At 38.0% G+C, this 26978-nt stretch overlaps 1 protein-coding gene across 1 annotated transcript in view; it reads right to left on the bottom strand.

The window, feature by feature from the left end:
• FBXL7 (F-box and leucine rich repeat protein 7) overlaps positions 1-26978 on the bottom strand; it is a 186666-nt gene that overhangs the window by 115882 nt on the left and 43806 nt on the right. Inside the window, exon 2 of the mRNA XM_065628814.1 lies at positions 25644-25733. Coding sequence (XP_065484886.1) covers positions 25644-25733 — 90 coding nt within the window. The remainder of the gene's footprint in view (positions 1-25643; positions 25734-26978) is intronic.

The raw sequence follows: 26978 nt of genomic DNA on the forward strand, positions 1-26978 counted from the left end.
TGTTCTTCCCCTCTCTAGCTTTAACCTGGAGCACCCTGTAACAGAAACAGAAGATCACAAGGACTGTCTCTGCCCTTCCACAGACCTGTCCAGGACACATTTCAACACAGCTCTATAAGAAGCTTCTATGTTGGATGGAAGAAAAACAATGTACACTGGCAACTCATGAATTTTCAGCTAGCAAGGACTCTAGCCCACATTGTACATGAGAGCAGTCAGCACACACAAAAAAATCATTACAGGGATGTTACTACAGAACATGTGTCTGGGGACAAAACCAAAGCAACTCCTGCTGCTTAGAAATGAAGTTAAAATGCTCTAGTGCTTTTTCCAACTGACTTGCAATCTATGTTGCTTCACAGATATATGGATAGATTGCATGGACTAAATCCGATTTATCTGAACATCAGGAAGACCTTATTCTTGTTCTAAAATGGCCCTTTACAAGTGTCAGCATATTTTTTTTTAAATTCAGTGTTCAAAATAAGTTTAAGCATAGCTTACTCTCATGTTTTATTCCTACGTTTATCTCAGTGTGGGATTTGCTGAAACTGAGAAATCAGCTCTGAAATGTTACTGACAGTTAATCTTAACATCTCCTGAATCTTACAGGTGAAGCAAACAAGCTAGAGAGATCAGGGTGTACACCTGCACAGGAAAAGGCTTTCCAAAGAGGCTATTCTCACATTAACTGAGTGGCTCAAGACAACAAACTGGTTTGTGAACCCAAACCACTCCAGCCTTCTGCCTCAGCAGAAATCTGCAAGCAATCAGTAGAAATAATGCAACTACCTGCTTATCAAGTGAGTTTGGTTCTCCTGATTCCTGGAAGCATGCCCTAAATAATGCTGCTTACTTAGATGTTTGATTTTGTGCATAATTTATTGTACATATTTCATGCAGATGTGAGCATAACTGTTGTTACTGTTTTCCACCTGGAAAAGCACAGTTACTGTACTGATTAATGGCTCCATGACAATTACATCATTCTTGACTTCACCCTTGTAGTTAAGCATATTTCCTGAATAATGTTACAGAGGATGATCAAAGGAAACCAATTTTCGAGCTCATAAGGTCTTGACATGCAGACCTACATGAGGTGATCAAAATACCTTTGCATTCTGAACTCTTGGGTGAGGGAACTGAAGTGTTTGGAGTAAGATTTGGGTGCTGGCCATTAGGTGAATGGTTGCACATAGTGGGAGAAAGGGAGAGAGAGCAAAACCCTGCTCTGTCTGCAGAAGCTGCCGCTCACTCCCCCGGGCCCAGCAGGACAAGGTACACAGGAGCAGAGCTTCCTCTCACCCAGAAAGGGAGTCCTTGGGTAAGAGCTGCAAAGAACTAAGACTATGAGGATATCTCCATGCTTGTATTTTCTTCCTCATTGTCTTCTCACATAACTTACACTACTACTAAAAATGACAGAAGCAACTACAACCATCTCCTGCTCACCAGCTGTCTGACACAGAGGTCCTCACAGCTGCTACCTTTACCTTCCTTTCAGGAAGAAAAGGTAGGAAGAACATCCACTGAAGCACAAGAAGAACTTCAGAAATCAGGTTGCCTGCAAAAAACTTCCTTGCACTTTCTGGTAAGAAACTTCAACACAGCCATCCTCTCTCGTGCTTAAAATAATTAACTACAGATGAATGCCTTTGAAAGCTTATCAACAAAGGGGGAGAAGGGGCTCGTCATAACCTTTCAGCTCCACAGCCCTCCTATCCCAACAGCAAACCAAATCAAACATCAGTTGTTTGTTCATCAAAAACAGAGGTCAGATTATGATCTCACAGTAAGATAAATAAATATCTGGAGTAACTATTAAGTCAATAAAGCTACCCTGGATTTGCACGCAAAGCCTAGCTCATTATATTCCAAATTGCTAAAAATGCAGCTGACATCACAACATAGCACAGTAGCTGAAAGATTTGAAGAAAACTCTACTTGGATGTGTTTATTTGAGCAAAAAGAGCAGGAGGTTAGATTCAAATCCTATTGTCAATATAGCAAGGTTCAACATTAACATTTTCTTCTCTTTTGTAATGAATTGTCAGATATCAGCTGCGCCTCTGTCCTGTTATCCTCTGGGAGGAAGGATAAATTGGTTAATAAAGTTCTTTCCAAAAAAAAAAGCCTTCAAAAGTAGAAACATCTGCTATGTTCATTAGTCATTATTTGGCCTGAGTTCAGTAGTAAGGCAAACTACAAACCCATTCCCTTTCTCTTACCTAGAGAGGTCACAGCAAACAGGATCCTAGGTTTATGGAAACCATAGGTAACTGGAAGAAGGTTTGCGAAGCTTGCAGATACACTTCGTTTCCTGTTTGCTCACAACAGCATAAGAATGTGTTCACACACACTGGCATCTGATGGTCATACGAACTCATACGATTTACAGTAAACACAGAGTTTCAGATAGCCAAAGAATTTTTATATGTGACATTTAAGAAACCCAGAAAGTATACGTTTTTTTAAAAGTACATTAAGAGTTAGTTAAAAAAAAAAAAAAAAAAATCGAAGACTATAACCACGTGAAAACTGTGAAGAGTTGCAGAAATCAGGCAACATGAATTAATGTGAAGCAAAGCTGGGAGCTGAATCCAGATGTCAGAAGTTTAGGTTTAACTCTTCCTTCCAGTTGGCTGTGCAAGTGGCCTGAGCAATACTGGAAGCATACGCTTTTTATTTTTTGCATTTAAAAATACTAGTAAGGTTGTAAAGTCAAGTACTCCAGAGCTGGAAAGTAAACATCAGAGCCCTGTTAGTTTTTCTCCTTTTCTACTGCATGGGACCACACTCTACAGTAGTCATTTGCAAGACAAAATACTGTTTTTTCACTCTTCATTCAAGAGAGAAGTCCACACGTGACATGCACGAGACACACTGCCCAAACAAAACAGTATGATGAGATTATTAGTGGGCTAGTTTATTCACAGCAAAATCCCCAATAGGAATTTGCTGTTGTGATGCTTAGTTTTTCAATACTAAGAGTCTAGATATGCCCTAACAAAGTCCCTGAAGGCATGAGCTACCATTTTGCAAACATAGAATGTGCTTTCACATATTCTTGCACGTAAGGTAAAACTTAAGGTTAAAATGTAGGGCGCTTGACAATGCCAAAATGACATAGTTGTTAGACAGGCCATCACTGTACCTCCAAGAACTCTCAGGTAATGGAAGATTGCTTACATGCAACTCACCACAAAGTTTTCTTGATACATCAGAAAGACAGGAAAACACCACTCTATCCAAAATATGCTATGAGAACTATACCTGAAATATTGGTACCACAGTCACAGTGACCACAAAAAATAAACAGTAGCTCCTTGAACAACCACCCTCTGGTCTTAACACCAATCGAGGTAGAAAAGCTCTGAAATGCAGAATTGTTAGAAATTCATAAGCATGACAAAGGTAAGTTAATGTTTTACAGAATTTCCTAATTATAGAGTGTGAGAGTTTAAAGCTGTGACTACTGTTTGAGCTTAGGCTGTATGCCACTTCTAAGCTTATTTAAAAAAAAAACACAAGCAAACAACAACAAAAAACAACCCCAAACCTCAAATAAAATTTTACATTATGATCTTGCTTTGAAACCTGCTTGTTTCAACAATTTTCACCTTCTGATCCACTGCAAAAACCTCTGCTATTCAAGCAAGCAGAGAATTAAAAACCAGCAGCTGTAATATACCATGGTGGAGGGCAGCAGACTGGAATGAGAGGTGACCAAGGGGTTTCATTGGCTTTTACAGACAGAAAATATTGAGTAGCTCCCCCTTCCAGGCACAGACTCTTGCCATTCAGACTTTTATTCTTATCTTCCTTCCCCCTTCAGATACCTGTCCAGATTCCTTTTCATGGAGGGCTGTAAAACACAAACACTTCCTCATCCAGTGCCCGCCCCTAATTTCTAGGGTTTGGAGGTCTGGGGTGTCAATGTAGGGAGGGTAGGGGTTTGTTTCATTTTTTCTTCTTCACAAGTTGTTCACCCTTCCTTATTTTCTTTCCCTGTTTTCTCAGTCCAAACCACAGCATTTGTGCAAGCAGTAGAGGGATGACACCAGGGATTTAGGAAGCTGTTTCTCGATCAGACTTAGTACCTCTGCAAATGATCCTAGGCCACATTCATGGCAACACCTAAGGTTTTAAAGGCTAAGCTCTAACAAGTCTCATTAACCACAGCCTAACTGAATGTTCCAAGGTTTGTAACTCAACATAATTTGGATCAGGCACCATAAGGATGTGTGCTTCTGACAAACACTACCCTAAACTCAAACCAGGGACTCTGCATTCCATGCCTAGAGAAATAAACAATAAAACTCTGGTAAACCTCATAGCATGATTAGAAAATATTTTTCCCAATCGACTTTCACACAAATAGTTAATCTGCTGCAATGAAAAAGGCTAAAAAAAGTTAAAGATCAACAGCACGTGTCACAGGCACACGCCAAGAAGTGATATAGTTTAACTTCTGTCATCCTTTTTTTGTAAGTGTCATGCAGGTTATCTTAATGGTTGAACAGCTTCAACACACACATTAAAGAGCACTGCTTCAAACTGTAAGAAAGTTATCTGTTCCTATTAAAAGGTACAAAATTATTTGCTAAAATAACTTCTATTTTATATTGTCATAAGATCAACTCATCTTTAAAAATGTTGGGGTTTTTCATTAATAATAGCACCATATAATTTTTTACCCAAAAGATTTCGAAAACATCTAGTGCTCTTCACAAGAAAAAAAGCTTAATTTCATCTGCTATTTTACTTTTTCCATATCAAATGTTTTCTTGGTTTATAGCAGGCTTACCGGCTTCAAAATTAGACAGAGCCATACTTATTCAAGCAATTATCTCACTTAAACTGTGAAGCGTTTCTCTAGACTGAAAAAATGGAAGGACATCTCCTTATGGTCTTTATTATCTATTTTTCTCCTCAAAGTAAGCTTGTTCTGTTCACCTTCAGGGATCTTCCATATTTACTATTCATACAGTTCTGACTGATTTCCCTTTCAGAAAAGAAAGTTTTCAGCTCTTCCTGGTAATCATGCTCATTGTCACTGTCAGGTAGCATCAATGTGAACCCACACATGCACATGTTATATCCAAGCTGGAGAAGGGAGTGGGAGGAAGATGCCACATCTGGAAACTGCACTAAGTCTATAGTCTTATCAGTTCACAAAGAGAATGGAGATGTTTTGAAAAAAAGCTACTATGAGATAGCAATCACCATGAAAAAACAAAAAGCCAAGAGAATAGTACAAGAAACTACACGAAACTTCCTATTGCCCCTTCCTACATCAATTATCCTCTCATCCTGAGGTTCAAGGAAGGACTTCATTGTAATAAAGAAATTATGACATTCATCATCTATAATGCTGAAGTAAATTCTAACTGTATCTAACTTGATAATGAGGTTAACGTCCTGAGTCTTAGTCTATTTTTGTTAAAGCCTAGAAGCTTTGATGCACCAACTAAACACATTTTATTACCTGAAGTGAAGACTATAACATGGTACCTTCTGACTCCACATCTATAGCAAATAGTGATCCCTTTTATTTACATGTATTTGCTCTAGCAAAATATCTTACTCATTTACCATGCATCATTCTTTCAATGAACACCCTAAACACATTTCCCATACTTTACTCCTTCCCATGCACAGGAGAACATCTAAGTTCTGTTTTATCTCATGTGTTCCTACAAAGATAGAAGCCATTTTTTTTTTTCCATGTGCCCTTCTGCTACATTTTACTGTATTTTTAATGCATGTAAAGGTTGATCCAACAACAGAACAGGTAGATCAAAAGTACTGAAGGCTTCCTGAAGACCCTTTACAAAAACTCTCAGCCATTTCCAAGAAAACTGCCTTGGAAGTTACATTGTCAGTGATGCTTTTGCAGGCTGTGAGGCAATTCAAATCCTTGTTTCCTTCAGGCTTGTGTTCTCTAAAGAGAAAATCCAGAATTTAGTAGTAAAGCTGGAAGGATGTTATCTTTCACATAGGCAGGCAGAGTCTGTCCACAGTGTTAATATACCCTTAATTCGTAAATGATAATCCATTCCCAAATTACAGGTTAAAACTAGAAAAATGTTCATTTGTGAACAAGTCTGACATGACAGCAGATAAGGGGTAGAGTCTGCACAAGGTCATGAAGAGCCCGTTTTTCATCTTTAGTTCTTCTATTTCACAGCAGTGTTAGCTGTTAGTACAAGTTGTACAAAAATCTAGGCCAATCCTTTCCTTCACGTCTCAGCAGAGGCACCAGAACTTACCACAGCCTAGTTCAATGCACATAGGAAAGTTTGATCTAATATTAAAATCTAGTTCTCTCAACCATAGCAAGTGTAGACAAGATCTTAATCCTTTGCAGTAATTTTTTCCATATTCAAAGACACACTTATTTCCTCTTCCCATCCCAAACTTATCCCAGACTGAGGAAATATAGATCTTTCAGTCTCCCTTATGGGTTAGGTCTTCTGGACTTCTGATCATTCTTTTTTCCCCTAGAACTTACTCTAATCATTACACTTCTAATGAAATACACTCATAAACCTTCAAATCAGCTACCAAGATGCTTCTTAAAAGTAAACACGCAGCTTAAAGTGAAAAGTACTTCAAATTCAATCTAGAGAGAAGCTCATATATTCTACTTCAGTGCTTTGCAGGTTGGTGGAAGGCATTTCAAATGCCAACATGAAACAACTCTGAAAGAACTTCATTTACATTAGCTGGCTTTCTCAAGGGCCTGTAGCACATGCTGCCACCTATATACATAATAGCAGTTTTTACTTCAAATACCAAAATCTTCTATGGCCTTAAACAGCCTGGCTGGGCCTAGCTCAGTCCCTTCTTCCTTACCAAGATGACCGAAATCCCACCTAAGTGCTGCAGGACACCGACTTCATTCATGACCAAGGTTCTTGCCTCTCTCAACACCCAATGGACCACGTCTATCTGAGAACGGAAATACCTTCAGAAAGCCCCACGGTGTTAGAAAGTGCAGCACCGGATGAACTAAGCTATTCCACTCAAGTTTGTTTTGGCAGATTTTCAACTCTCTAAGTCTATCCTTGCCTTGTTTTCACACACAAGACTTGGAACAATTCCATTTATCAAGTCTACCTAGATGGAGCATTAAGTTGGCCTCTAAAATAAGACAGAGAGAAAAAGAGGAAAAAGTAATGCAATTCAATACTGTTAACAACTTTCTCACTATAGTTTTATGTATGCAGGACAAAAGTGGAATGTAGATGTGGAAAAAAACCATTTGAAATCTGAAGATTCAAAAGATTACTCTTCAAGCCATGCTACTTGACATAAACAATGGTAGCTAAATACAAAAACCTATATTTGTGAAAAAAAGTAATCATACAAAAATATCTCTGAATAATTTTCAGTTAAGCTAGAAAAGGGAAAATTTTTTATTTTCCATAGTTTAAGGGCTTTACTACAACTGCCTAAACCAGACAGTTACTGGCATTTCTTGTAAGACTGAAGATCTTCCAGTCATGTACATTTTTTAATATATTAATAAAATGGCTACAAATATAAATATGCTATAAATAAATATATACTGTATATCCAGCATACATCCACTAATGGGAATATAAAATTACTCTGTGTTTCAAGCAAAAGCCACAATGATTAAAAAGTTAGACTTCATTTTACACTGTCTTTCAAAGGAAGCTTCTTTTTCACAATTCGAATTATTGCTTCAGATACTACCAGGAAACAAATACCAAATATGCATACTTGGGTATTTATACAAGAAGAGCTTTGCAATTGCAGAACAACTTTTGGAACAGATTACAGAAAAAAAAGTAATAAAATATTAATTGGCTAATGACTGTCATTCAATGAACTTGAAAAATCAAAGTAAAATCCTTTTTCTATTTTAGAATTTAACTTTGTTGAAATTCAGCTTCCATGTTATTCTCAGACATTTCAGTAAACAACAAGTAAGTTATGATCAGTTTTAATTACATTAATGGCTTATGAGAAATAAACTACCTAAAATCACACAATTCCTTCATATTAGGACCTGCATTTGACTTCTACAAACCAGTCCAGGTTAGCAGACACTCATGTCTACAACACGGCAAGGGCGAGAATGCAAAAGCAATGAGAAAGCGTTGCCCACTGGCATGATATTTTTCATCTTAAAATTTTTCTCCATTAGTGAGTGTGTACCACGATAATTTCAATGGTGGAAGAAACTGTATTCTTACGTTCATGCAGTTCCCAAAGCAACTTTGCCAAATCTGTTGAGCACTACTTTTTTAGCAGCACTTTAGTTTAAGTACTACTGCAAGATACATGCCACCCTTTTTACTGCATCTTCTGCTGTGCTACACAGGTAACTATCAAGTAGAGAACATGCTTTAAGTCAGCCTTGTGCTCCAAGCTTTGGCTACATAGTACAGTGTAAGTCAGAGCCTCAACGTGATTTGGAGTAACAAACTGATGGATACTTAATATCTGTTTATTCAAATTAGAAACAAGTTTTATTACATATAGGACAAAACAAAGTATAGTTAAATGAGTCATTAAGATTATAACAACATTCACCATTTAAAAAAAAAAACCACAACAACACGACAAAAAAAAAACCAAAGAAAAAACCCAAACAAACAAACGAACAAAAAAACCCCACCTTTTCATGTCTTGTTAAAATTTGCCTTCAATGGCAGATGGCTGCCTTGTCATTCATGGGTGAGGAAACAGACTGAAATGATGAGTGACAGCTTCAAGAGATGAGTACTACTAATTTTCTTCCTAGTAGCTGGTGTGGTGCTGCACTTTGGATTTAGAATAAGAATAATGTTGACAATATACTGATGTTTTAGTTGTTCCCAAGCAGTCAAGGACTTCTCAGCTTCTCATACTGGCCTGCCAATGAGAAGGTGGAGAGTCCATAAGAAGCTGGGAAAGGGAGTCAGCCAGGACAGCTGACACAAACTGGCCAAAGGGATATATCATACCATGTGATGTCCTACTCAGTATGTAAACTTGGGGAAAGCTGGCCAGGGGTGATTGCTGCTCAGTGATGGGCTGGACATCATAGAATCATAGAACCCTTTTGGTTGGAAGAGACCCTTAAGATCATCAAGTCGAACCATAACCTAACTCTGGCTCTAAACCATATCCCATTGTTCAGTGAGTGGTGAGCGACTGCATTGTGCATCACTTATTTTGTATATTATTTTATTACTATTCTCTCCTCCTTTGCTATCCTATTAAACTCTTTATCTCAACCCACAAGTTTTTTTTTAATTCTCTCCCCCATGCCACTAGGGGCAGGGAGGGGTGATTAACAAGCAACTGTGTGGTGCTTAGTTGCCAGCTGGGGTTAAACCACAACACTAAGACATGCAATTTCCTTGATTCTCCCCAGAACACATCCTTTTTCAGTGGAGATCTCATTACTTTAGAAGTTTCTACCTGAGGGTTCAGAACTTTTACTATCAACGATATGATAACAAAGCAAGCCTATTGTCAGCAAGCTTAAGTTCATAACTGGATTCTGTACTCCACGGAAAAATTTTGAAGTCTGCAGATCAACTACTTCAACTCTGTTAACCATTTTGGCAAGTGGTCAGTCCTTGTACAGTCATCAAGAAGTAGAAACAATAATTCTTACACTCTCTCTTCTAGGTCTACACTATGTGCTTGATTAATGACATCCAAGTTTCACCAGTAACCTAAATCAAAATATTTAGGAAGGAAACCATGGAAAATTGTTTGCCTATCAGCTGAAATTAATCATACAGGACTTGTACAAAGATTAACCTTACAAAAGATGAGATAGATAATTTGCAGCAGGATGACACACTGCTAACTTCCCACCACAGGAGCTCTTCTGGAAAAGCTTTACTACTCTCTGCAAGTGTCATCTTGAACAACAGGGAGTAGTAGCAAAGTCTCAGCAACACATAATATTCTAAGTCTGCAAGCAGATGCTTTCCTCTGTATTAACAAGGTAAAGAGGGAATGTTTTCAGCTCCTGAACCCATCTACTTCAGGTGTGTTAATTTTCAAAGTTTTTCCCCCAGAACAACTCAAGATTAAGTTACTAAGTTGCAGCTTTACTTCTCAAAACAATTTAATCAGACTTTTAAATTATCTAATACAACAGTTTAACTGCTCCTAATAATTTAATAAACTTCAGAGCAAGCAGCAGGTAGATCACGGTGATCACTGATGACATTCTATGTTTAACTTTACAACCTGAAGCCCTTTTAAGCTTATAGAAAAAATAAGCAAGGTTTTTATTTCCTTCTTCCTGTTCACAACATTTGGTGAAGAACAGTCATGATTGTCACTTCAGTAATCAAGCCTATTTTTCTGCTTGTGGAAGTAACTTAATTACTTAATTACTTTGTGACTGCCATTGCTTGTACAATATGGGATATCATTTCATTTCAGATGAGATTATCAAAATCCAAAGCCTATAACTCCAGGAGGGAGCGGGGGGAAAAGGAGCGCATTTTTCTGGATGAAATAGCATTCAAGTTTATTTTCTAATTGCATAAAATTCTGCCATGCCATTCCACCTAATTTTCATCTCCTGCAGGCAGGACCCACTCCTTTCATCCATGTTTTCCACATGAAAATGGACTAGGTATAGCCATTCAATGTTTCAAGAAAACCATCAGCCACTACTTCATGCCTCCATCCCTCATGCCAGCTGAGAGAGAGTCGGCACCAAAGCTTTCAAGCAACATTGATTTCTCCTGCTGCCCAGCCCAAATCCAGGAAGGAAACCAGCAGCACAATAGACCTAAGCACTGTCCCTAAAGCAATCCTCTCAACCAAGAAGAGAAAGTAAGATCTCCAACCTAACCTTCATACCATGTCCAAAAGTGACAGCTCCAGTGTTTTGTTCAGTCTCAGCTAAGGTGCTTTGAGTACATGACATGAAGCAAATGCACAGCTCAGAGGGCTCCAGGGAAACAGGTGACTCATTTGCCTTTAATCCTGTGAATGCAAACTGCCAAGAATGCCCTATGGTTCTGTAGTTTACCATGGGTTTACAAAGTCATTTGTCTAGCTATCATTAAAAAATATTAAGGTCTTCATGCTAAGCAACTCCAGCCCAGACAAGCAATGCAATAAAAAAGGAGTTGTGTATACCAGTGGCTTCTGACTCCCACACAACCAATGGTCCCTCTCACTCTCAACTTGTAAACCTCAGTGCAGCCATACTTTATACATCCTTAGAGAGGATTAATTTAATTTTGATTTCCTCTTTGTGTTTGCTTTGGAGGTTTGCAGCTTGAGCAATATATATGACTAAAATTTGGCAGCAAGTAGCCTGTAATGTGATGTATATCATTTCAGCCTGGCCAGCATATTCAGGAAAACAACAAGGTGGCATTGAGGACAGCTTCATCTCACATTCAGAAAGTGGAACACTGGCATAGGAATAAGGAATGGTAAGACATCTCCAGGAGGTGAACTTAACAGGGATGGGGTCCAATATAATCTGTGTGACCAAGGGAACACAATGGCTAGCAAAACGACCTCTGCTCATGACAAAGAACAAGGTGGCAGGCATATAGGTCTTTAAACTCATGGCCTTTCCATCATCCAGCAGGTTTCTAGGATATAATTTACTGGTATGTTCCAAAGCTTGCTAGAGTAATGGTAAAACCAGGGCCATGCAAAGAAGTATTGTTGCCACAGGAAAGCAGACAGAAATAAAATTATTTTGCTGGGCTGACTTGCATATTTGAGCATCATGCTAGATTAAAGAAAATATATTAAGTATTTTCCATTAGCATTTTCAATGAGAGAAGTAGGAATTAAACTCCGAACTGTACCATTTCCATTGTGAACTTCAGTTAAACATTACAAATTTCAGTCTCAACTTTTACTCCATCACTTGTCCTTCATGAAGAAGTTAACTGAGTAGCGTATTACACAATGTATATAATATTCTATTATATGTAATCATAGAATCATGATTTTATTATTCTAATACTGAAGCAGGAATGCTCTATGCACAATAGAAAGCGCTTCCTTTTTAGCCCATTCATGCCATTTTTCATAGGTGAAATGCATTTGCTCAGCTGAGTTCAGTGGTACGTACCTAACATCACAAGCTCCAACCAGTGTATGAAGGAAACCACTATTGCCTGGAGCAAAACAATGCAACCATCCTGATACAGATCTTGTTTCAAGGGTAGCCCAACACACAAGGATTCTTCAGTGGGTATAAACTCAAAATTATCCAACATCACAAACTTTTATTGTTTCAGTAGTGTACTAGTCTTCTAGTATTTCCAGATTTCCACCCACCTAAAATAGGCAAGTTTCATTTTATTAGACCTCTATACTAGTTTATCAAGATTACGTTGTGGCTTCCACCAGAAGCTTTCTGTGAAGGGACACTAGAGCTGGAATGCACTTGCCTACATCTGCGTTAATGGCTGTTATCACTCTTTAGCAGTGTGTTACCCTTGCACATGAAACTGAAACTACATCTACTTTTTTCATATTATATAGCACAGAAGCTTTACTTTCAACTTAGGGTTTACTACCTTTGATATATTTTGTCATTACCGCTTCCTTTTCCCAGTGTAAATTCTGCACCTTTAGTTTGAGTAATCCCTTCCCTCCCAAAGTCAAATTCAGTTTGGTATTTCCACAATAGGGAACCAAACTAACTTGTGGTAGAAATGACAACACAAATCCTAGTCCATTCAGACTCAATCACTAGCTCAACAGCAGAGCTAAGTATGATTGTTCTATCCAAATTCAAAAATTAGAGACAAAAGAATGGGAGTTATCAGATTCAGTCCCACAGTCAAAAGTTCAACCTTAAAAAAAAAAAAGGGGGGGCGGGGCGGGGAGAGGGGGAATAAAAATCATTACAAATCAGTGTTTAAGTTTCCTACGAAGTATTTCACCCAGGCCAAAGATACAACATGCAGCAGCCAAACACTGAAAATAAGACCGTGTATTTCAACACCTATATATATATATTTTTTTTTTTTAACCTTTGCCATCGAGTGATTCGTGGTTTGAATACTTGTATCTGAAGACTATTATACTCTAGATGTGTAAGACAATAGCATTTACAAGATGGCGTGACACAGTTAAACAACTGGCTTTCCCAGGCCTTTTTGTCAGCCTAAAAATCTTCCCCTGAAGAAAAAGAAAAAAACCTGATTTTTTTCTATTGCTTCCAGATGTTTAAATGGCAATGGGTCTGACCAGGACACCTGAAGCTTCAAAAGCTTCAAATAAGCTGTACATCTGCATTTCGATGAATCATTATAAATACATCTGACTTGGTGAGCAAAGGCCTCATGTTACACTTTGAGTTCTGCATATGATGCCCTGACAGATTAGGGGCAGAAGTATCCTTCATTTGGATCAAATTAACACAGACATGATGTACAAATGAGGAAGTTAAGCCAATATGTCAACAAAACAGTACAGGAGTCTAAAAACTTCCAGGCCTAGCAGAAGATCTCATTCTGACTTGAGCAAGTCATTCACAGACCACAACAAAACTGGGTCAGAAGTGAAAAGATTACTGTCCAAAGAGAAACAATTTTTTTCAGGTGATATTTGAACCACATTAATATTAACACACAGTCAAAGTCAGAACAGAATTGATGTTTAGTTTTCAAGAAGGAACCAACGTAACAAAAACTTTCCGGCTTTTCCAACGAGTGCACACACGCACTGCAAACTGCTGGAATTTATTGTGTAAAGAGGTGAGGACTGGTAACACATTTTCACTTGAGCATCCTCCCACACCAAGGTTTGTGAAAATTCCAATACCTGCATGGATGGGAAGAGCTGAAGCTCATCCAAATCTCGAATTTTGTTTCCTGGACACAAGCGAATGCAAACACAAACAGATAAGACACACATTTTTTTCACTATAGGGGAATGTGTCAGGACATAAATGGAGAGCAGTATCACTGACAGCACTCCATTTCATGCCAAAGATCACCTTGGTCCTGAGGTTAAAAGGAGCTGACAAACATGCCTCAAATTTTCACTCGTGTTTCAGCTATTTTCTTTTCATAGAGGCTTTAATAGTTATTACTGGCTCTAGGGATATTATTTTTCTATATCCCTTTAACAAAGGAATAACTTCTTGATGAATTATTTCATGACAGTAACAATTTAAGATGATGGGTAGATTTTCAAATCTGCAAGTTGCCTATTCCAGTGCAAATGAGATCTTTCAAGAACAGCTCAAGCCATCAGATGCATCAGTTTTTAAGGAAACTTCTTGATGGGATATATCTGCAAGGTTCCACAACTTACTCAAATGTTCACTAAATTCTTTCAAAGCTTTGAAAAAATACGGATTTTGCTAGGACTTGAAATTATTAAGTGACACTTTATGTTTTTACTCTCGTTGAAATCCAAATTTAACCCAGGATAATAAGCAACCTTTTGGGACTGATAGGCAAACTATTTTTTAGAACTACAATCCCAATGCCAAGGTAAAAATCAGTAAATTTCACACAGAGTTTGAGTTATCTTTTAGATTAAGGAAGCCTATTTGTTTACCAAAGTAACATGATACATGAGTTTTCCCAGCAGCCACCAAATTCCAGAGATTCACCATGATTGCATATACTGTAACTAAACCATCCACTACAAAATTCTTGTTTCTCTGGCCTGAACTGGATAACCACTCAGACAAAAAAAGTCACAATTTCTATGAAGAAGCCCAAAGGAAACACTTTATCCTTTCAGCAAAATCTGAGTCTGCTACATTTATAAGCATAATATATCATACTGAGCAATAGACAGTAGGACACAAAGGTTTGGTCACTCATACTTTTAAACTTTTTTATGACTTTGCAGCTAGTATTATCTGTAGTATTACCAGTTTTTCCACCTAACTAGTTTTATTGCCTGCAGCTCCTAATTACAGCATTTCATTAAATGCTGTGGGAGCCTGTCTTCCTTAGTTAGACACTGACAGAAGTGATCGCTACTAAATATTGAAGGACTCAAGCAGATTAATCATTCATCAAGTGCCACGTCAACAGAAAGAAAATGAAGTATTCCTCAAGAATTTTTTCCCAGAAATATTTTTGTCAAGTAATCTCACAAATTAACAGCACCAAATGACACCTACTGATGGCAGTTCTTTTTACTGGGAGCGACCAAAGCAGATTCAGAATATTGTGAATTTTAGCCAAATCCAGTATAATCTCTCATTAAGACCAGGCACATCAGCTTCTTGATCAACTTCACATGCTCAACACTGTAAAAGCCTTCCAAATACACATGCAAAGCTGGACAGGAAATTTGTAGTACAACTGAATGTGAGGTACAAGGGCACTAAAAGAAACTCGAGATAGTTAACTCTACTGGAATAGCAAAGAGAAAAACTCATAGCTAAAATTATATTGGATCGAAATTTTACATCAGATTACAAAAAGTTACTAAAGCCTTGTTTCAAAAGCAAAAGAATGGGTCAAAGAGCAAGATGATTTCAGAAAGCAGAGTTCGAGATAATGGTTTATCTCAGCCCACAATAAAGAAGGACCAAGTAAACATAGTCTCCCAAGCCAGAGCCCTCTGAAGACAATCCAGTTATGATTTTGTCATTTAGACCACACTCGTTTCTGTTCTACAATGAAACTACTATAAAAGTCCTTCATGCCAAGTTGACAACTGCTCTGCACAGTGCACAGTTTCTTAGGTTTCAGGTGCTGCACAATGTTTTTATTGCTCAAATGGAAGCTGAAGATTTACGAATGTTTATCTTGCCAGGGAGATGTTATGGGAGAAGGGAGAAAAAAAATTTCTATATTTACATATGTCTACATGAACATATAGATATCTTCAGATTAATCAAATCACAAACTTTACAGTTGGAAAGAAGAATTTGTTCCTACTACCTACATCCTTGAGATCTTTCAACATTAATGTTTGTCTTTCAGAAATTCCCACCTAGCACTATTTACCTATCATTAACAAGTAAAAGACTTCCCACAAACTATGAATACCTGATAGTGCTGTAAAATTTCACTCTCTTGGATATACAAGATGGAAACGGACTTCATGTTAGAGAAAAACAAAAGCATGATAGATCAGATTAGGCTCTGGTACAACTGAAATTTCACTACTATGAGGCTGATAATAATTTACAATGGAGATTTATGAAATATTCAGGTCATTGCAAGCAGCGTAACAGGTTACAGTCATCCAGTGAAGCCATAAAACTTCTTCCCACTCATGCATTCACATCTGTAAGGCAGCATAAACACATCACAGGTAGGCTACAGGCTCATGAAAAGTCGCCATACTTTGCTTTGTTGGAGGGTAACTCAAACTAGCTGTTCTAAATTAATTACCAGATCTTACAAACAAGCATTTACAATGCATCTCTAAAGATATTCTGCCCAGCTTCTGGCAAGACTGCATACACATAAGAGGCCAGAGGAGAAATCTTCTATCTCAGTACAGCTGATAAGCTGCTGTGGGTGCTTATTTTCTTGTATCAGAAAAAAAAATGTTTTAAGCCATTAAAACAGCGATTATGATTTCAGTCTTGAGAGATACAAACTCCCAATCCACCATCACAGTTCAAGATGAAAACTAGCCTTAAATATGAAAGGAAATATCACAATGGACAGTTGTTAAACAGACACAACACAAGTTATATGTTGAAGTGTGGCTGATTAAGGCTAGTGGAATATGTAGACTGCTAACCACCAGATTATACTCATACTCATAACTTTTGCTTATACTTCCAACCTAGTCTACTGTAACTGCTTAAACCAATGATGATCCATCAGTCAGAATTAACAAGAATTACCATTATCCCTTGTTGAATTGCCATTTTTGTCAGCCAGTCTCAGTACATACTTCTCAACGGAAATCTGAAGAATGCTGGCAGAAACAAGGTGATGCCAAACTTCAGTAGCTTGAGAAAAACACAGCAGCAGGCGATGTGGTACAATAGTCAGAACAGAAGAACAGAATGAATCCACAACTCTAAGCAGATCTTTCTCAAGCATGCTGCTAGTTTTGGCACCGTTGGCAGCATCACTCTTAAAAACTATAGAGTCATTTAACAAGGTGACATTAAAAGATAAGATACAGGAAAACAAGACAGGATGTTTTGTTCAATAAATTTAAACTACAGCATCTTAACAGAGATTGTCAAATTAAAAGCAAAAACTTGCAGTTCCAATTTTGTTTCATTATTTTGATCAAGTACTAGAATTAATCTGGAAGAAATTGCTGGTGTCAGTTCATACATTCTGGAAAAATGGATAAGCCCAACGTATTTAAACACACATTATCAGGTTGCATATATTCTTCAGGCAGTCTTAGGACACAGTCCACCCTTCAAGAAAGATGTTTTTTAGACTAGCAAATGTTGGGCAATCACCAGATACTTTAAGATGACTCTTCACTTTTCAGAGAAGGAAAATACTGCAAATGGCTACCATTGACAATAACAGAAAAAGAACAATTTAATGGCAGAACCTCAGTGTGATAACAGTATTTAAGTAGTTTGGTGCAACATTTTACAGAAAGTATTACATCTGGGATCTTGGATTCCTTAAAATCAGATTTACAAGTAATTGAAGAAACCGTAATCACTCCTACCAAGCAGCATACCTTACTTTGGAAAAGGTAATACCATGTTTTCAAATTGGGATCATTTCTTTTTAACTATACTGTAAGTGCATTTACTCTGGTAGGTCTCACGTTTCAGGCAGCAGATCAAGTAAGACTTCAGTTTTATGTACCTTTCCAATTTGTTCCCAGTATTGTTTGGGCAAGTCTTAAACGTTTGGCTATAGCATTTCAGCACGAATTAGCCAGAATAACATAAGGTTTCAATTTGCAGGTTTAACCTTGCCAACGTCCCAACTACTTTTGCCTTCTATTTGAACTTTGATTTAAATGCCGATTGCAGTGGTATTGATATAATTAGCAGAACAACTTTGCAGGAACACTGCCTATTAGATAGCAAAAGCATAACAAGATGTGGTTAAACACAAAAAATTGCACTTAAGAACAACCTCTATACTACTTTGTACCTCTACGTACTGCTCAAGGTGGTTGTATTTGTGTATGCATTCAGATACATTGGATAAAGGAATTTAAATAGTGAGCTCTGTTTATTCTGTCAAAGTGTTTATAGTTCTGGATTTATTAACTGCCACACCTCCCAGCCCCCTCTTATTCTTTCGCAGTTTTTTGGCTTCAAATGATTCTATTTTGGCACATTGAGCAATGCAGCATTTCGCTTTTCTAGAAAACTCCACTGCTAGAAAAGTAACACAAAACCCTAGGAATCTTACCTGGTCGCCAGTTTCACTACCAACTCAAAACAGCCACAGTTCACTCAAAGCCAACTGAACCTCAGCCCAGTTCCAAGTAAGCAGGGGCAAGTTCAAGCATTCATATAAAATTCAAACTCTGTTTGGTGCACAGAAAGTCTGCTTATTCAGCACTTCAACAGTAGAACCAAGAGCCCAAGCTCCCAGTAAGAGACACGGCAAAGACATGAAGATGGAGATGAACAGGGAAAGAACTGCCATCAAAAGAACTAGGAATTATGTATGCGCTTGCATGCATCCAGAAAGAACATCTATTTTTTTTTCATTTCTGATACTGGCTTGCCAAACTTCTAATATTAAAGTGAAAATGAAAGAAAAGGTATTAAAGAACCAAAGTGGGAAAAGATTTCTTAACAGGTCTCAGACATAGGAAGGGATCAGAGGAGCTCCTTCTGCCCAAAGCACCATCAAGAAAAACTGGGCAGGAAACAACCTCTCTTCAGCAACAGTCTTTTGTCACAACACTTTATTAGCTCAGTGTCCTGCAAGGGTGCACAAACCACTCAAAAGCTTCAATGGAACTACAGTATTTTAAACATAGTATACAGAAGGTTTACCTATTTGCAGACTTGATCTGAGATTTTTTTGCCTCCCTCTGAAATAAGATCAGTATTGCACTCACCTGAATCTCAGCCTGAGCTGGTTTGCCATCAGGAACCATTTTAAATACCAAATCATTCAGTAGCAAAGGACCTGTTCTGTCTTTCCACATTTTTTTGTACTGTACATCATCGTGCACAATGCAAGGACCCCTCCTCTTAAATTCACTGAATAAATTAAGAATTACTCAGAGACCCAAAAGACATACAGCCTTTTAAAAGAATGTGATTATGAAGCCAAGAGAAATTAACAGTATGACATCCTCCCTGAAAATATCCTACATTGTCTACTTTGTTCCCTCACTTGTAAGGTGAAATGAAAGGCACACAACCCAAATAAATCTTTGTGTTCCAGAAATCTCACTTAATATATTCCCATGTAGGGCAGTGATAAATGTTTCCTGATACAGAGCTCACATTTTTCCAGAAAATAAATTTTTCTATATAAAAAGCCAAGATATCAACTAATTTTTTATACCTTTGTGAATGAAAGCCAGGGACGAAAGTGTCTGTCACTCGTAGACACAGAAAATAAGACTGCAAAACAACTGCTTTGAGAGATTTCACATATTGATAAAGCTCAAGCTGTCTTTCCATAGTTCATAAAAATGTTTCAAAAGTAGCTGCTTGTTCCATTATTCAGTGTAGTCTTCTAAAATGTCTTTAATATCTTAAGTGTCAAAGAAAAAAATCATATGGCTGAACACTCACTATTCCTACTTTTATCAATTAGATATTAATTACACATTAATTCACTTACAGTTGGTAGAAAAAAAACGATACAGTAGCAGTAGTAGTAGCCAAATTCCAGTGGTTTTGAAAGTCACATGGAAGTTATTGTCTTAAGAAATTCTTAGAATAGTACAGCAATTGCATGAAGGACTTCTGCAATTATTACATGAGTAGAGCCTAACTCTTCTTAGAAAAGCTTATCCAACTATGCTTTTTTCCATGTAAATCTGGATATCAATACAGCTTCAGTTACTTGAGTAGCTGTTATTGCTCTAGAGTGAATACCTGTACTTCTATATTCAGAACAAAAGAAGTCCTACTGAGTGCTCCCAAATTCATAAAACTTGCCAGCAGCTGTAACTTTTAGCTCCAGGTGCATTTTGGTTGGTTGGTTGGGGTTTTCTTGGTGTGTGTTTGGTTTGTTGTTATTGGTTTTAATTATTATTGTTTGGTTTTTGATTGGTTGGTTTGGTTTTGGGGGTGGTGGTGTTTGGTTTTTGTTGGGTTGGAAAGGGCATTGCCTGGTTTTTGTTTGGTTTTTTGTGAGTTTGGTTGGTTTTGTTTTGTTGCATTGGTTTTGGTTTGGTGTTTCATGGTTTGGGTTTTTGTTGTCAATGTTTAGGGTTTGGTTTTTGGTTTTGGTTTTTGGTTCGATTGTGGGTTTTTTGGTTTTTTGTTTTCTTTTAAATTTCCCTCGCCCCAAGGACTTCATCAGAATGGAAACCAGTACTGAGAGAAGGCTAGTTCCTCATTCACAGCCATCCTTTTCTTTAGAACTTATCACATTACAGGGAAAGATGATGGACAGCAGAAACTCCATACAATAGACCAGCACTCACTAATATACCTTTCACTTCAAGAAGCTTCAGTGGCAGGGACCCACCATCAAAGGATGCTGAGAACCACAGCAACACAGTGTGATCCACTTTAGCCAGGTATCATCTTACACAGGGTACAAAGTAACACTCTTACATGAGTAATTGAAGCATTACATATTTGCAAAATGCTACATTTTCACAGAGTTGCCCTAAACATGATTTAATGGAGAGAATGGTCCCTAACGAGTATAATTATTTCAGCTCGGCTATAAGGCTTGCTTCTCCCAGAACCATTTAGCTTGGGAAAGACCCTTAAGATTGAGTCCAAACATTAACCATACCCTACCAAGTCTACCAGAACCACTAAAAAGCCCAAATAAAACAGAAAGGAGTATACAGCTATGAGAATGGGGGCCTTTTCTAGCAGACACGTAAACTTCAGAAGAAATACCTCTTCTGTTAAGATGCATACAGGTACTGCCAAAACAAATGCAATTGATCTCCATGCTAAACATATATCACAGCGCTAATGGGTGAAAATCTGTGTTCTCTTAATTCATTTGTTTTCCAAACAGTCTTTTAAAAGTATATTTGAAGTATATGAACATCATATGATATGAGGAAGCCAGACTAGAATTCTCAGAGTACTGCAGAAGGGAAAACAAATGAACAAAAAAGTTAAACACTTACTTTTTGAAGGTCCCTAAAAGTCAACATCACTAAAAGCAGATATAATTTACTTCTGCAGAATACAGCAGCTGACTTCACTGTATTTCCACAAAATTCAAAATATAAACATTTAACAGGATATATTCAGAGGTATTTCAGCACTGAGCCCCTCTGCTCTGTTTTGCTTCAGGCCTAATCCTTCAATTTGATTTTATAGAAACTGAGAAATAAACTAGAACTCGTACATGGAGCTCATACACGAGTTCTCCATTTAAAGCTGCCTCTGGATTGTCACTTAACAGCCATATACATGAAGTGCAAACTGCGTTTATTTTTTATTTGAAAAACAGTCAAGTTAATATGAAGCACCCAGCCTGGACATAACATTCCACGCTCTGCAGGTAAGTGTTATAAGAAGGCTCCCTGATCAAGGTAAGCCCATACAAAAACATTCAGTCTAATCTTCTAAATCAAGTTTTAGACAATAATATTCCAGCTGAGACTGTGTCTAGCAAATTGCATTTAAATGTCCCACAAAAATCCATTTAGTCTTTCACTTGCCAGAAGATCAATGGGGGGTAGCAAAAACTCACGCATTCTCCAGTTCCTAACTGTAGTTGATTGATGGGGTAAAGAATCACAAACAATGTCTGAGACTGGAAAAGAAGTAAAAGGTAATGTATATTCAAAGCTAAGGAAAATTGTATCCTTATTAGAGGAGGCAGTGTGGAGGCATCTGTGCATGCACTTCCCCAGTCTACCATGCTTCCTTCTGAGCCAAGCCATAGCCAAACAGTCCCTACAGCATGCTCTGTTTTACAGAGAGGACCAGACCTGTATTTTTTGCCACCTGCTCCTCACTGAAGTGCAGAAAGTGAAAGCCACAACAAGAGAGACTGGACTTCAGTTTCTGCACCAGTACAGCCTCACCTTTGCATCCCTCTCAAGTGCATCACTAGTATCTCAAGTTTGAATTTAGGAAGTTGCATGGTCTGCCAGCTACTATGTACATTCGTCTACACAACAGAAACAGGGTAGTAGTCACCTCTCCAACGCATCACTGAGTGAAGCTTGTTTGGGTAAGGACACTAACGCATGCTGTCTGTTCATCACTGGTAGAGGATTTGCAGTTCACCCAGGCATATTTAATAGTGTGCCAAGCATTTTGGCTCTTCGAAACATAAAATCTCCTTCTACAAGTCTACAGATGCTTATAATCTACAATGTGAGGGAAAGCACCGTATTTTGCCTACAACTGCATCTCCCATTCCCATCAAGAGATTTGACTGATGTTGCCTTGACAGCATATCTAGGACTGGAACACCACATAAACCATTTCAAACTGCTTGCTACCCATTTCTTGTACCCATCCCATAAAGACACATCACGGCACTGAAACCTGACAAATATAATGGTTGCAGGAGACAAGATGAAGAGTGTGGTTCATTTGATTGTTCAAACTGACAGCAAGATAACACCTTCTGTCAGATACTTCCTGGTATGGTTTGATCTTTCAAGCAAGAGTCCTGCCTGACACCTTACTGCAGTCCTTGGGAATCCATACCTTTCTAAGAAGTACTTTACACAACCGCTTCTGTGCTGTAGGGTATCACAGAGCTTGATTGAATCAGCCCCACAGCTTTTCTTTCTAGTTGTTTCAAGGCATTTCGTTGATTCAGCTTCAACAAGTGCGTCAACTGTCTTACAGAAACAGAAGAGAAGACATGCTGTGCAGAACTGGAAAGAATTAGGTGTGTTTGCAAAGTTGGAAAGCGGGAGCTATGAAAGGCCTTCGGCCTCAAACACAAATTGTACACTCTTCACAGAGCTGGGCACTCAGGAATTCAGCTGCCAATAGAAATGCAAGGGGTTCAAAGAAGCCATCTGCAGCTTGTTCAATTGAGATCATTTCACATGTAAATGAAGGTGAAAAAGAGTTCACCTGCAATGTTTCATAGTCCTTCTCACTCCATATCTCAGATACATGCATCTCAGCACACGCAACATGTGGCTGATTCATAGGACAGCTTACAATGCTAGGAATTTATAATACAGGGCTAAAGCAAAAGGCAGAATTAGAGCTTACTCTCCCTGTGATAAACCAGTCTAATGGTGAAGAGCAAGATATATTTACCAGTCTCTGGGGCAGGCATGTACTGCTGTATCAAGGCAAGCAAATACTAGGGCATAGAGTGCTATAAAGGTAAATTTAACTAACAGTTATACAATGTTATGTAAGCATCCCAATGAAAGGACGTAACTGGCACTTCCTGTACAGCATCTAACGCAATCAGGCTCCTGTCCTTAGCTGGTCCCAAGACACTACTCTGTAACTGAACAGCATAAAAGCATCCAGTCTTGTAAGCACAGAACTCCACTCATCTTGCAGAAGGTATGAACATTTCTGTTCAGCTGAATCCTCCTACAGCATAAGTCTACCGTACGTCGGAAAGAGAGGCAGCATTAGTAAAAATCCAGATCCACACCATTTGATAAATGTGCCTTCCAGCAACAGCACTGGTTTCAACAGTCCCTGTTTTTCCCCTAACACTACTTCCGTGTCTCTGCTCTCACCTGCCTTCATGCAAGTCTTACGCTCCCTGGTTATGACATTCAAAATATCTGACAGACTATACAGCAATCCACATTAAGGCAATTTATATTAAACTGATCCACATTAGTAACTCCTCAGCAGAAAAACTTGGTAGGAAAGTAGTAGTACCACAGGCTGAGGAAGAGACTATATCTGTGTTGTCAAAGTGTTTATCAAATCACACTTTTCTAGGGCAGAGAAAAACCAGGCTCACATCTGAAATTGCCTCCAAGTATAAAACACACAACTCCACTGCTCTGAACTCTTTCTGAATCTGCATGAGAACTCATAAAAACATATCATTACTACGGCATCTGCTGGCCTGCATTTAAGTCTCCCTCACTAAAGAATTAATCAGCTGCAAACCAGTGGTGAAGATTTCAGGGTTAACATTGGTATTCACTGGCTCTGCAGTGGGCTAGATCAACAACGTAAATCTTAGATATTAGCAAAGGATTATTTTGCATTATCTGATTTGAAAATAAGGAAAAAACGTGCTTTACTGACTGAAGTAAAACAGAAATTTAAAGCAATTGTTAAGTTCTGACTTCAGAGTTTCCACTATTCCTTTGTGGTTTCTTTTCTTTTTTCCTGGCTGTCATACAGAGAAGTTAAATTGCTTTTGTACATTTCCTAACTTTATTTCATGTCTTGGCAATTCACCTCCTTCAGGTACCTCAAAACTTTTGAATCTAAGGCTTACAGAAACATGAATTCTACTATTCAACTTTAATTTATTAACCATTTATTCATTTATTGTTAAAAGTATTGTCCAGAATAAAAAGAAGACATTCTAAACCAGTATCTCTCATGACTCACAGGTGCCAGATCTTCATTTTTAATATGGGATTATGCATGCCTAACAACAATATCTTGTGATTTCTATGGTAATTTATTACTTACATGAACTGTTTTTACTTTATAGATTCTACAGTCAGACTTGCCAAACTAGAACTATTCAAAGTCCGTGATTTCTCTTAACCATAAGAAATAAAGCCAGACTTGTAAGTCAGAGCTTGTGACTTAATTTGTAATGATGGAAGTGTAAGAAATCAGAATTATTATTTGATAAGTACCAAATACAGCCAACTTATTATGACAGAGTTGACCAGAAGTGCTAGTTAAGACACATAAATTTATCATTTAAAAATCCTTTCAGCTTATATCATTACATATAGATTCAATGATTTCCTCTCAGCCTTTGAAGACGCTCTTATAAAAACTAGGGAAAATATACTCTCATTTAACAGAGCACACCTACTCACATATAAGAAGGCAGCAGGAAAGGATCAGTATTTCCCTGTTCATAGGCCAGTTAGTACAGCCTTGTATTACACACGTAAGACACCTCCTTTCCCCAGACATTAAAAATCTACTCCCAGATGATCACATACTCCAGTAACTGTAGGTGAGGTGTGTTGATCTAATTAAATCCTTGTCAGCTCTTCATGGCCATAGCTACACTTTTGAAAAATTGGCACAAATGACTCAGATTTTCATAGTGTTTATAGTGCAAAAATAAGAGGCCAAGATTGAACCTAGAATGTATGCCAAAAAGCTTCCATTAAGCATATTCTTCAAAAATAAGATCAAAATCGGACCACATCAAATCTTCAGCAAAAACCCTTTGTTGAAAAAGTAACATGCAAAATTACTCAAAATTCTCTACACCTTTCTTCTGCAGAAGTATCTTAAATCCTTTGTCACAAGCTTAAGTCAGACTACAGCAGGGAGAAGTGAGAACTGTATACAGGAAGAACTGTTTTTTAATTACTCATACACTGATGATACTCTATGCAGAAGGAACGAGGAGGAGGAGTTCTTTTTCTGAAAATTGCTAGGATTATGCTGGGGGGTCTGACCTGGGTAATGAGTACCAGCTGCCTACCTTCACTGGTAGCTGCATTCTTCTGGGCTTTGGTGGGCGTGTGATCTGTACTTGAACTCACGTCGGATGAGATGCTTGAGCTGCCTTTGCCTGCAAAGGGAGAAAGAGGTGGAAAGGGTGAGAGGGAGGGAGAACAAATATGAGTATCAACAGCAAAATACAAAGACCTTCCATATCAGAACCTGGCATGATTCCAGGAAACTAAGCTTGAAGCAGCTGATGTTCATTTTGTACACACTGGGGTAGGAGTTAACTATATTATAACTTATAGCATGTGCATCGTTACATGTACTAAGGTTGCAGACAATCTCCTACGTCACAGGAACTCTCATTATGTATTTGCAAAAATCCGTTGTAAAAGAAAAGTTTGTGATTAACAACATTAGAAGAACTTTCATGATCAGGTTTCTTATTCAAATACTCCTAACAGAGATCAAGACAAATGGACACTGACCCTTATCAGCATAAAGGGTTAAATTCAAAATGTGTTAAGTGAGTTCAGATTTCTGTTTTATGTGTTCATATCATGTATTCAAGTCACTTGGTCATGTAAAAATGAATGCAAGGTATCTGCTGTTTCTCCCTACACCATGCCCACTGCTTGATGTAATACAGTAACTTAAAACTAACTTCTACAGTTGCTGTTCTTCACTTTTCATTTTTAACAGGAAATCAGAACCAATGGATTGTTCTTCTCTTTCTTAAGACTTTTTCCTGCATTTCCAACATCAATGCTGTCAGACCTATAAGCAGGATGTCAAACCAGGTACAAGTTACCAACAGATTAAAACCAAATATACAAAGAAAAAAATTAACTGAGATAGATACCAAAGAGCAGAAGGGGCTAAAATAAAGTTGTCTTTTTGTTTACCTATGAGGATCTAAGAATGAGTCACTCCTGTTCCCTTCACTAACTCCACTCAGTCTCAGCACCTACTTAACAGGGAATACATTCTGCTCCACAGCAGGAACTAGACCAACCACCCAATCAACAATACATGAGATAATTCTAGAGAGAGGAAAGGTAACTAATACTGCTACATTTTAAGAAGTTATCTATATCCACAAACACTACATTGATGAAGCCTTTAAGAGCTGTATTGGGTTTTTTGGACCAAAATTATGCTGTATGCAGAAAGCTAGCTGACACCATGTTTCTGTCACTTGAGCAAACCTATAATCATAGGAATGTTAGCAAGAGACTTTTCTGATCTGTTATTTCAATCAAGCATTCCTTGGGGTTCTGGGTTACAGTATGCCTGGTTTTCATAACATTTAGATGTAAGGAGGAGGTCTGCTTTTCTAAAGGTGCCACAACAGAACAAGGATTTAAGT

This window comes from Caloenas nicobarica, chromosome 2 (genome assembly GCF_036013445.1).
Source record: "Caloenas nicobarica isolate bCalNic1 chromosome 2, bCalNic1.hap1, whole genome shotgun sequence".
Lineage (NCBI taxonomy): Eukaryota > Metazoa > Chordata > Aves > Columbiformes > Columbidae > Caloenas > Caloenas nicobarica.